At 50.3% G+C, this 12,257-nt stretch overlaps 1 protein-coding gene across 1 annotated transcript in view; it reads left to right on the top strand.

Moving 5' to 3' along the window:
• B4GALNT3 (beta-1,4-N-acetyl-galactosaminyltransferase 3) overlaps positions 1-10,823 on the top strand; it is a 70,358-nt gene extending 59,535 nt beyond the window's left edge. The window contains exons 14-20 of the mRNA XM_075116010.1: positions 74-1,082; positions 2,656-2,954; positions 3,328-3,481; positions 4,242-4,314; positions 4,782-4,935; positions 5,673-5,799; positions 6,622-10,823. Coding sequence (XP_074972111.1) covers positions 74-1,082; positions 2,656-2,954; positions 3,328-3,481; positions 4,242-4,314; positions 4,782-4,935; positions 5,673-5,799; positions 6,622-6,730 — 1,925 coding nt within the window. The 3' untranslated portion in view covers positions 6,731-10,823. The remainder of the gene's footprint in view (positions 1-73; positions 1,083-2,655; positions 2,955-3,327; positions 3,482-4,241; positions 4,315-4,781; positions 4,936-5,672; positions 5,800-6,621) is intronic.
• Positions 10,824-12,257: the final 1,434 nt, after the last annotated feature.

Raw genomic sequence — 12,257 nt, 5'->3', positions numbered from 1 at the left:
GGGCAGGTGCCTGGATCAGGAATGGAAAGGCAGCGGGATGGTGCCAGAGGTGTAACTGCAATTATTCCTGCAGGCTCCCAGGAGGGGAACCTGGACAACCTGCAGTACACGGAGCAGGATGCGGAGAGTACCAGTCCTCCTGAGCGACCTGGCATGGGGAGGGCAGAGCTGGCAAGTAACACTCCCAGCAGCATGGTGGGCAACGATAACGTTCATGAGGACTATTCCCTCCAGGAGCATCGTCGGCTCCTCTCAGTGACAGGTGGCAACATAGGAGAAGGACTACAGAGGAGAGGGACGAAGAGGTCTGGTTTGAAATCAACCACGTTGGCCTCTGCCAACCAAAGACTCAGCCAGGCTGGCCTAGAGAGGAACCCCATTATGAATAGACCCCGTTTCAAAACTGGTGTCAAAGACAACTCCAGGAGCCCTCCGCAGCACGCCAGGGCCATCCAGGGAAGAGCGCCCGTCAAAAAGGTGAACGCCCCTCCTAGGACTGTGTCGCGGAGGGATCAGCCTGTCGGTAGCCCCAGGGACTCAGGGGTCATGATTCCCAAAGGGATGAGACCTCGAGGAGACCTCAGCGCTGCTAAGGACAGGCTGCAGCCAGCAGGCACTGTGCCAGCTGGGAAAGGAGACCCGGTCTCTGGCAAAGCCAGCAGACAGACTGTGAGTGCTGCCAGCCCCAGGCAGCACCCTGGGCTGCCGCAGTGGCTGAACCAAGTGGAGTCCTACATTGCTGAGCAGAAAGCTGCCGATGGTGGGGATGTGGGTGAGGGAGAGGTGCAGGTGGCATCTCCTGTGAAGGGCAAGTCTAGACCTGTGGCAGCAGAAGAGGAAGAGGAAGAGGTGGATGGGGAGCCAGAGGAGGAAGATGAGGAGGATTTCGATTACGTACCAGCGTTTGACCAGGCGGTGAACTGGGAGCAGACCTTCAGCACAAGCAACCTGGACTTCCATATGCTGCGCACAGACTGGATTGACCTGAAATGCAACACGTCAGGAAACTTGCTGCTAAGAGAAAGGGAGGCCCTTGAAGTCACACGTGTCTTCCTCAAGAAGCTCAACCAGAGAAGTAAAGGGTAAGGCAGAGTAGAGGGCATCCGTGTCCAAGGTGGGGTGTCCCGGAGCTGGTGCACTATGCTGCACAGGGAATACCTGTCGTGTGCAGAGCTAGTGGGAATCCGAGGATAAACTAGATGTGGGAAATAAGACATCAGGCAAGAATCTGCATAAAAACCTGGGCTTTAAGTACCTCTTTTGGCTGAAAAATGGGAATTGCTGGACACCAGACCATGTCTGGGGGCTGAATATCGCCCTCCAACAGCTGGTGGCAGTAAAAGTGAAAGATTGAAGGTTCTCATCCAGCTGGCATCCCTGGCCTTTTGCTGGCTTCCTCCTTGCACAGTGCAGGTGTTGAGAGCACATTAGGAGCATTTTACCAATTGAAGATACAGAAACCCTGCTGATATGAAGTAGGACTGGAGCTCCTTGTGCTTGTGGTGTGATGTCTGCCACATCTCAGCTTGTGAATCACTTTGGACATAGGACCAGAAGGGACCTATCAGGTAATGTAGATCAGTACACTGACCTCAGAGACAACTAAGTACCCTACACTGTTATCTGAATGTGTGCACCTCCATCTTAAAACTAGCAGGATTTCTAGATCCTAGTACTGATTCGGGAAGATGTTTCAGCTCCTCGCTGCTTTGATGACCCACTGGAGATCAGCTTTTGCTGGTACTCTCTTTTTACATGGTCTTGATATTGTTCTTTCTCTTCTCAAGACTTACCATCTTTCTGGCAAACAGACGTATGTCTTCTGACCCTCTAAAAGCCAAAATATCCAACTCCTGACCTTTATGTTGCATTGGCCTCTGTTTCCATAATTTTTCCTGTCTGTCCTTCTCCATGCTGTTTCAGTTTGGGTTAATTTTCCTGTACATAAATGACCGGTATCCTGGATGTTTTGTAGAATGGGTGTTACTAGTCCCCAGTCCCTGTTGAAAGTAGCTCTCATGCTACATCTTAAGGTCTCGTTTGTTTCTTCAGGGCCACATCAGTCACAGTCATGGTGTAACTGATGAGTACACGCAAGCTTTTCTCGGCATTTTTAACTGATGAGCATCCATTTTACAGCAGAAACTCTTGTTATGATCCGAAAGGGCATGACCTGGCATTTCATCCTGTTTTGGCCATTCTGAACCTACAGCTCACCCCAGTTTTTACTGTATGATTGCTCAGTCCTACTCCGTGTTATTGGCTGATTAGCTGTCATCAGACAGCTTCACTAGCCCAAACATACTCCTTGTGCCAAGATCATTGTAGGAGGTGTTGAATACGCTCACTATTACCAGCCCTACAATCAGTCAGACGCATTTGTTATTTTCTGTGTCACCTTTATTTCATTTCCCTTGCCAAATATTTTCTGTTGGCTGGAATCCCAGATCTAATCCCACATACTTGTGGATTTAGGAAACAGGTGCTAAACCTTCCCATGGGACTTCAGAAGTGGTGCAGCAAAGTGGGGGGAAGCTAGGGACAAAAAGGTTTGTGCTAACCAGGAGGAAAGAGCCTGGCAGAGCTGAACGGGCTGGAGGTGGGAGAGGGGCTGCTGTGTGGGGGACATGCTCACCCCAGCTGTATCTCCTGCAGGCGATTCCAGCTGCAGCGTATTGTGAACGTGGAGAAACGCCAGGACCGCATACGAGGCAGCCGCTACCTGCTGGAGCTGGAGCTGCTGGAGCAGGGAGAGCGGCTCGTCCGCTTCTCCGAGTATGTCTTTGCGCAGGGCTGGCAGGGTGTTGGCGGAGATGAGGAAGAGGAGAGGAAGATGAGGAACCTAGCGTGGGGTCGTCAGCGGCACCTGATGGCTGTGGCGAATGAGCCAGAGCTGTGCTGGCCCCAGGGCTTTTCCTGGAACCATCGTGCTGTGGTTCACTTCGTGGTGCCAGGTAAGGGGGACCTGCCGTCCCAGGACATCAAAGGATGGCATGGCAGGCACTTCCCCTGGGCACAGCCTGAGCAGTGGGTCTGGGCCAGCCTCAACTGTTTCATTTGGGTCACTTCCAATTTCTGTCCTCACCAAATTAAACCCCCTCAGAAATATGACAGGGCCTAGACTCCTATGGCTTTTAAGCTCAGAAAAAACTCATCGCACACTGGGAAAGAATCCACACTGATTCCTGTGCTCTTTGGTCCAGGTTTTCCGACTGTGGGCAAGGTTAGCAGGGTTTGAGGGGAGGCAAGAAGCCTTGCCTGTTGAGAAGCCACGCAGCCTTTGAAATTAGTTGTCCTTTGATTCTCTCCCTCTTGCAATACAACTAGTGAAAAACCAGGCGCGTTGGGTGCTGCAGTTCATCTCCGATATGGAAGAGCTGTTCCGAGTCACTAAGGATCCGTACTTCAACATCATCATCACAGACTACAGCAGTGATGACATGGATGTAGAGAAGGCTCTGAAAAGGTCTGCCTTGCACAGGTGAGAGTACTGCTTCATCACAAAAAACTGCTCACATGCATATGCCTGCAAACAGAGCACATCTGCCAATCTCTCTGTATTGACCAGCCACAGTCTCCTGCAGCTGGAAACCCAATGAGGACATCCATCCAGACCTTGCACATATGCATACATATATTGTTGTTATAATGTACATACAGGTATCCTGCATATAATTGTGTTATAAAACTCTAGGGCAGTACCTGTTGCAGTCATCCATCCAGAAGCATCTGTTTTCCCCTGGCTTTTGTTCAAATTTGCAAGAGAGGACAGAAAGCAAGTCTTGCAGTTACGGGGCAGGGTGGGGACAGAGAAGAGAAGAAAGCTGTAAGAAATAGGACAGAGAATGTGGAGACCTCTGGGGACTCCAGTTGCTGGAATAGCTGTCTGGCTTACCCTACTCTGACCTGAACCAGACTTGGCTGGTCCTTTCTTTTACGTGCCAGGGTTTCCCAGTAGCAGGTCTAGTCCTAAGACAGAGCTGGACTAGAGCTGAAAAGACTTTTGCTAAGGACTGCCATGTCTTTGCTGCATAAGTGGGAAGACCCTCGGGGCACGCTGGGACCTGGAGCAGTACTGAGCTTGCGCACTTGCACAACAAAGGCTTTCCTCCTCCTTGGGAGGGTGCACAGGGGCAAGGGGCGGCTCTGCAGCATGCACCTGCGGTGTACCGCTGGCAGCGGTGCTTTCTGTGCTTGCTGGCACGCACACACTGAACTCCTCTTTCCCGTCTGACCCCCAGCTATCGGTACTTGAAGCTGACGGGGAATTTCGAGCGTTCTGCTGGGCTGCAGGCAGGCATAGACCTCGTGACGGTAAGCTTGGGGGACTTGGGGTGGACAGGAAGGCTGATAGTATGCGTCTGGTGCTACCTCTTGCCTTTCATACTGAACATGCTGGTTTTTAAGGAAGGGAATAGCCATGCAGACCAGATCAAATGTAGTTGTGTTTCCTGTCACTCCAGAGCAAGGGTTTCACCCCTTGCTCCAAGCAGCCTGTGGTCCATTCGGTCCTTGGCCCATCTGCTGAGACTGTCAGACTGGAGGGAAATCAGCAGTAGCAGCTTTGTGATACTGGTTCTGCCAGGTCATAGTCGTAGTATTTCATGCCCATTGTTCAACAGCCAGTCAGTGGCCGTTTTGCGAGCCCCTAGGATCTCAATTTCTGATCCAGCAACGAATGGCTCTTTAATCCACTCCCATATCTCTCTCTTCATGCCTCTCAAAAAAGACTTACTTAAAGTCAACCTATTTTTTTCCCCAACCGGTGTGGTCGGTTCCAGGACCCACATAGCATCATTTTCCTGTGCGACCTCCACATCCACTTCCCAGCTGGAGTCATTGATTCAATCCGGAAGCACTGCGTGGAAGGCAAGATGGCCTTTGCACCCATGGTCATGAGGCTGCACTGCGGCATGTCCCCACAGTGGCCTGACGGTAAGAGGGGGTGGAGCCTCTTTGGCTCAGACCTCGCAGAATGGCCTGCCACCTCTAGATTTGTTCCTCTGGTGCTGTCAAGGTCTGGAGCTTGAAGTACTTCCAGGGCCACTAGGTGAGAGTGCTTTAGACATAGGACATAGACATAGACATAACAGTGTCAGGTACCTGGAATTTGAGATCAAAGAGAGAGCAGAGCCTGTTATATGATGTTTCTCCTCATCATTTCCTAGTGCTCTCTATGGATTTGGGACCTTGGAAACCCCCTCTTTTACTCCTTTCTGTCTGTTTCTCTCTTTTCTTAGTGGGCACAGCCTGTCCTGAGGAGAGCTGGTAGCCCAGGGGTGAGGGAAACCAAGCCAAGTCGCGGGGAGGAAAGTGGCAGATATCATCTGAGCGTAGGATTTCCTTTAGACAGAGGTGGCCATCCTGAGCCCTTTAGGCACAGGGACAGCCCTTTGAAGGTGGGACAGTCCAGGTACATTAAGTGTTATGTTGCCAGACAGGAGATGTGAGAGGCTCTGCTAACAAGTTCATAGGACAGCCCATGCTGCCTGTCGGCAAGTCTTTCTCACTTCCCAAAGCTTTAATATGGTTGGCTCTGCCTTGGTGCTGAGTTGACTCTCCAGTGTCAACATTGTGCTAGAAGTAGCTTGAGTCTCACTCCAGCAGCCCTGCTGGAGTCCTCAATGGTTCAAAGCACCAACATACCTGTGCCTCTTTGGTGCTGTCCTCAGGCTACTGGGAAGTGAATGGATTTGGTCTCCTGGGCATATACAAGTCCGACCTTGACAAGATCGGAGGCATGAACACAAAAGAGTTTCGGGACCGCTGGGGAGGAGAGGACTGGGAACTCCTGGACAGGTAGGCATCATTGTCATCATTCATGCACTCAAGAGGTAAGATGCATTAGATCCTGGAGGACCCATGGCCAGGGGAGTGGGGATCTGAAGAGACTGAGGTGACGAATGCCACCATAAGCTTGTTCAGTGAGAGGTAGTCTTTGAGCATGTCCTGACCTCAAACTTAATGGGTGAGTAGACCCAAAATATGCCTCTACAGACACTGATAAAAGAAGAGTGGAGCCATTTCCTGGTGCCTTCCAGCCACACTGCTGGTTGGCCACAGGTAGGTCAGGGACTGGTGATCATAAAGACTTTATCCTCGTCAAGCGGCGCAGTGCACAGTGGGTCCAGTTTGGGTTCCTCAGACTTCCCATACTGTTTATAGCAATTGCCCACAAGAGCAACTGTCAGAGAGCCGTTTAAAGATCACAAGGTACAGTTATAATTTCTGAGAAGTTTATGATGAGGAATCTCTGCTGTACAAATTGTAGGCCTCTGGGTTGGTAGTTCTAGGTTTGGGGGGCTCTCCTGTCATTACTGTCAGATAACTGCAGAAAAGACTACCATCCTGAGCAATCCCATGTTGCCAGCTGTCTTTTCTCCTAGCCTGGCACGTGCAGCCCACTCCCAACCAGTCCTGCTCTCAGGGGTGCATAAACACTCAGCAAATGTCATTAGATGCCTGCTTATGGATATGAGATACCTATGAGCTATTCAGGACTCTTCAGTTTGATGGCAGTCTCTTGACAATAGGATGACTTAAAAGAGATTTCCTGGGACCAACCCCCTGGTACCTTTGTAATCAAGTCTTACTTAAATTTGATCTTCTCCTTTATGCCAGGATCTTGCAGGCCGGGCTGGAAGTGGAGCGTCTCTCCCTGAGAAACTTTTTCCACTGGTTTCACTCGAAGCGGGGCATGTGGAACCGGCGCCAGCTGAAGACCCTGTAGACTTCAACCCCAAAGCTGCCCAGCAGCACCGTCCACCGTCTCGTCTCGACGTGCACTTTATCAAGGCACACAGCCGAGCAAACAGACTCTTCCTCTGCCTCCAGAGCCTTCTGATGGGATGGCACAGATGAGGAAAGGATGGTCAGGCCAGAGGAGCATGAGCTTCTCTTGTGAGCCGTTGCATCCAAGACGTGGGATCAGTGTCTTGCTGGGAAGGCGTGTGGGGGAGATGTCGCCAAGTGAAGGACTCATGTTTCCTGTCGTGCAGTGTGGTGGATGGTACAGTGGGAGAGGTGTCATTTCTCGTTGAGCCTTGCATGGTGCAAACCAAACAAACACAAATCCCAGCTAAGCCCAGAACGGTTTATTACAGTAACACAGCTTCTCTTTCAATACTTGAAGGAAAAAAAGAAAAAAAACCACAACCCTTCCCATTTCCCCTCCTTCCCTATATCTCCAGTATCCATGCTTTTGGACAGGGGACCAAAGTAAATTCTCTGAACCGTATTGTGTCCGCATGCCCATGTGCTGACCCAAGGAAATCTGGATGTAGAGGAGCTGATAGGCACTTCAGGCTGCTGGTGCTTAGACGTTTCTCTGTGCTTTTCACTTTAGTCATTATGAAAAACTGTGCTCGTATTCAGCAAATTATGGGCTGTGGATGGAGATGCGAGTACACTTCCCTTATGAGAGCCACGTCTGCCTGCAGCTGGGCAAGGTGGCAGGGGTTGGTATTACAACTCCACCTAAACTATAATCCACTGCCTGAGGGTAGTGGAGGAGTTATACGCAGAAGCTAGACGGGCATCTCAGGAGGAACTTTGCAGCCTTATCTGACAGACATATGTGTTTGTCCTAACAATATCAGGGAAACCCTAGCAGGGAAGAAGTGGCAATATTTTATTAGTTGAAATATTGTGATCTTGTCAGAAAAAGAGGAGACAGAGTATTCTGTTCTCTAAATCCTGTACATTTATGCAGCATCTGAAGGTTAATTTAATAAGTTATGGCCTCACAGTTATGTCTTGTCATAGTTTGAGTTCTATGTAAAGAGCAGACCTCTTGGTTGAAGAACCGGCACAGCTGTTGGTGCTTCATCTCTGGAACAGCCCTGGGAGCTCTGGCCTCATATGGAGGAGGTGGCCTCAGGCCTTGGCACTTGCACTGGGTGCAAAGAACAGTGAGGAGAGAAGAAGCTTGAGTGAATAAAAGGATGGGCAGACCCATGCCGGCATTGATGCAAGAACTGTGGAAAGAGTGCCGGTCCACAGCCAGCCTGACACTAGAGGGAATTCTCAGCCCCTAAAAATCCCATTAATGCAAGGCAAGATTTTTTACCCCGTAACCATTTTACAGGAGTATAGAAACCCAGAAATCCCAGCACAGTCTGTGCTCTGCACTGGAGCTTTGGTGTCCCGATACCATGCTGAAAAGACCGCTGCTGGTCTCAAGCTTCAGGGGAGAGTGTGACATGGGACGCTGCTCATGGCGCCCAGGTCTGTGGGGAGTTGTTGAGAAGTGAGTAATGGGGGTATGCAGGATGCAAGGAATGCTGACATGGTACTAGAGATGTTCGCTTTTTACGCTGGTGGAGTGGATGCCAATTCAGAATAGGCGTTCATTTATTATTAATTCTGTGGTGCTTGACAAGTCCATCAAGCTCCACTATTGCAGTAGAAAACGAACATGCAAGTTCTGGCACGTGAGGTAGAAATCTTGTCAAATCATCTGCTTGCCTCAGTCTGGGTTTTGTGACTGATGGAGTCAGAAAAAGTCAACCAGATTTCAGAAAGCTGGGCTGTGCAGTGTGCAGCTGTGGTGAGAGGTACACGAGAGATGGCTGTGCCTCTGAGCCCACAGAGCCTTTGTCAGAATGCAGACACTGAGTATCTTAGAAGGGGCAGCCTTAGCCTTCTGCCCAAGGCAGAGTAGTCTTTTTATTGAGGGAAAGTATTTTCCCTTGGTAGAGACTAAGAAACGAAACACTGCCGTTGGGGCGAGGGGGAAGAGGCTGACACCAGTCAATGCTGTTTTCTTTTTTTTAATGTGTTACAACAGTTTAGGAGGCCAGAGCCCTGTGATGCAATGTTGCAATAAGTCCTGTTTCTGCCTGGAATGTGCAGTGTCAGTTGTGCTCTCGGTGCGTGTCAGAGCCTGTGCTTCACTCAAACACAGGCACAACCCCATGAGTGTGCAGGTGAGATGCTCTCCAGGCTCCAGGACTGCGCCTCCACAGCCTGTCCGGGCTGGCTCTGTCACGCAATCCCTGTGGAATGGGGAGAGGCTGGCAGGGAAGGCAAGCACTGGGATGTGACAAGGCATTAGCAGGATCCAGCTGTTTGGCCCCATCAAGCAGAGAACGGCATGATGCCCATTTTGCAGATGGAGACCTGACAGAGTCAGTGGTGGGCCGTATGTCATACACAGGGAGGAAGGGTTATTTGTATCGTGTGCATTCACATCTGGCTTAGATGTAGTCTGCAGCACCTAAAGTTAGCAGCGGGTGTTCATCTGCAGGCACTGGCAAGAATTAGCTGCATCCAGAAGGTAACTCACTTTGCTTAAATGATACGAGTAACCCCTCTTCCTCACCCGAGAGGACCATCAGCAAACAGTGGGCTGGAAAGTACGGTGTGTGGCCCTCACTCAAGCACTGCCAGCAGAATTTGAGGATTTCACCCCCATGCTTTAGCTGTGACTGTGCTCCTTCCTTCACGCCTTGTAACCCAGGCCAGTGGCAAGCAGAACTGTTTACCCTGTGAGGACTCCTTAGTGGAGATGTAGGGAGTTAGTGGGTTTCAGTCCAGTTTCCTCATGACCAGTATCCCCACTGTCAAAGTTGCCAAATGTTCTTCCCTTTCTAGCACAGTGGGGATTCTTAGTTGGTGTTTAAGCATTGCAGTAGTAAACACAATTAATACTAATTGGTACTAGTTGGCAGGCTCCATTGAGGAGCTTGGAGAGAGCCCACAGGGACAAAATCTGTCTTCCAGCCCACATGCTCAGAGATCGCTGCAGGTTGTAGGGAGTGAACAGGCCACATGCTCCCCGGCTTGCTGGCCAGCAGCAGATATTGCAGGAGCAACGCTGGGCTTTGCTCTGAGGCTCCATCCCCTCTTTCAAAACAACCTGCAGTTTTTCTCCCCAGAGTCATGAAGAGGGCGAGAGTGGGGAGCAGAGCAAGAGCAGGTAGTCCCGCAGCCACGCAGTGAAAGGACGTGGCCATCCAGGGTGGTGTCCAGGCTACCACGGTCCCTGATCAGCAGGTGGTTCACCCCGTCACTAGTGTTGCAAGGCGTGCACTGCCACTGCGAGAAGGTCTCGTCTCTGTGTTCCAGTACAGCTCCCGGAGAGCAAGAGGGAACCTGGCTTCTCTACAGCTGGGAAGCTGACTTTCCCCGGCAGGCAATCTCGTTTCTGTCACCAGGATCTTTTTAGGAAGCTTGCCTGAGTTTGTGGTGAAGTTTGCCCCGAGTTTTTGGCCTTCATGTGCATCCTGGCTGTGTCCTGCCTCAACGGCAGGAAGAAATCAGTTGCATGGGATTTCCCATGCATCAGGCAGGCAGGCAGGCATGACGGTGCTGCTCCGGTAGCTCTCTAGCTGGGGGGATGATGGGCCATGCTGCAGAGCAGACCTTCCCTGGAGCAGGATGTGTCCAGGCTGGAGACCCTGGGCCCCCAAGCGCAGGGTGTATGGCAAGGGGGCTCTGCCCACAAATGCCGACTGTCTTCAGGACTGTGAACTGTGGGGCTGAGGCTCGCTTTGCAGGTCAGCAAAGGGAACAAAGAAGGGCTGGTTTTTATTCTGAGAGAAATGCATTGTGTGAAAATTATAATGTGACTCGTTTTGTTATTGTCTTTAAAGTTTGCCCAGTATGAACAGCTTGCCTCTTCTCATTGCCTGCAAGTTTGTGAAACTGATTGGTTTTTAGATACCGATGCCTTGTGTTAAAAATCTGAATTGTACCTTTGAACTATCTGCCTTAAAGTGGCTCTGTGCCTTCAAGACAACTCCTGGGCCACCTCTCTCTTAGAGCTGGGGGATATACTGATTCTCCTTCATGTTTTATAAATACATTGTCTTCCTACAAGAGCTCAGTTCTGTCCGTGTGTTACTCATACCCACATTGCTGAGCAGCAGGGATTAGAAACCAGGTGTTGCTCCGCTGACTTCACATAACCAAAGGCGTAGGCAATACCAGAGAGACAGGTCACACTCTGCCCAAGCCAGTGAGACTCAGTAGGAAGAGGCAGGTGGGAGATGCAGCGAGCAAGGTCAGCTGGGAGCAAGACTTGTTTCAGTCCCCTCTAGGGCTGTAGAAAGTAGGATGACAACAAAACAGTTTTTCTCCTGTCTTACTGGCTTTATCATGTGAAACAAGGTAGAAATGTTAGACAAATACACATCCCAGCAAAGCGCAAGTGTGATGTGATCATGGAGAGAGAATGCAGAGAATGAAGGTGGTTCCTCTCTCAAGCAGGGGACGATTCCTGGAGAAGACTGCCGGTGAGTGCCTAGACCTGAGCTTGGTACTTGGCACAGCTGACACAAATGGGAGGTCAGGTCTTTCACAGCAACTGCTTATTTAGCATCAAATTTGGCTCTTTTTTGCTTCAGCTGTGCCTCCTTCAAGTATAAAAAGCTTGGCAGGAAGAGGAGCCAGAGATGAAGAAGGAAAATGGTAGCCAAGGTTGCTAATGAGTCTGATTCCATTATAATGAGAAATTATTATTAAAGGTGATGGGAGGAAAAGCATTCTAGTGCACTGCCAGTCTTCTGCTCACCTGGGCTGGGTGACAGGAAGCCCTGTCTGCTTGAGCAGACCTCATGTGCTGCCTTACCTGCCTGGCAGCTCTCGGAGATGATGATATTGAAGTTAAGATCTGGTAATGAAATTCCCCTCACTGCTTTTTTTCCCAGCTCAATCTTTTTTTTTTTTTTCTGTCCTTGCATTTGGTAGTCAATGCTGATTGCTTTGCCTCCTGCTCTGTGAAGCAATGAGTCACAGGATTTGGGATCTGCACATGGGATGCATAATTTCTTACCTTTTCATGAACCCGGCCAGCCAGTAGTGGCTGAAAGCCCTTAGCTGGTGGTTTTGCCTTGGCTAGAACTAGTTTTGCTGCCTCTACAGTGAAGCCTTTTTCTAGAGGAGAGCAGGGTAACAGAGGGTTCCCAGAAATATTCACCTGTGTTTGCTGTCAGTCTCAGCAGAGACCGAGGACCAAGGTAAGCAGAAAACATGGTGTCGCTCCAGGCCTGTCGGCCCCCCAACAAAGTGGAGGACGAGTCCTGACCTGCTTCACGAAACAGATCCCAGACTGTGCGCAGCTTTGCTGATTTAAATTCTGGTAAATAGGTAGCTGGCATTTTCCACCCTACTCCTTCTATGCAACTTTCCCTCAGCTGCAAAAAGGCCACTTTATTCACAGGTACCAGCCGAGGCTGGCCTGTAGCCTTACCCACTGGCTTGGTGGGCAAGACCATTCACACTGTTTCCAGAAAAAAGCACCACCCGTGGCTTAA

Source organism: Phalacrocorax aristotelis, chromosome 1 (genome assembly GCF_949628215.1).
Source record: "Phalacrocorax aristotelis chromosome 1, bGulAri2.1, whole genome shotgun sequence".
In the NCBI taxonomy this organism is placed as follows: domain Eukaryota; kingdom Metazoa; phylum Chordata; class Aves; order Suliformes; family Phalacrocoracidae; genus Phalacrocorax; species Phalacrocorax aristotelis.
The sequence above is the reverse complement of the archived record's forward strand: the minus strand, read 5'-3'. Positions and strand labels throughout refer to the sequence as shown.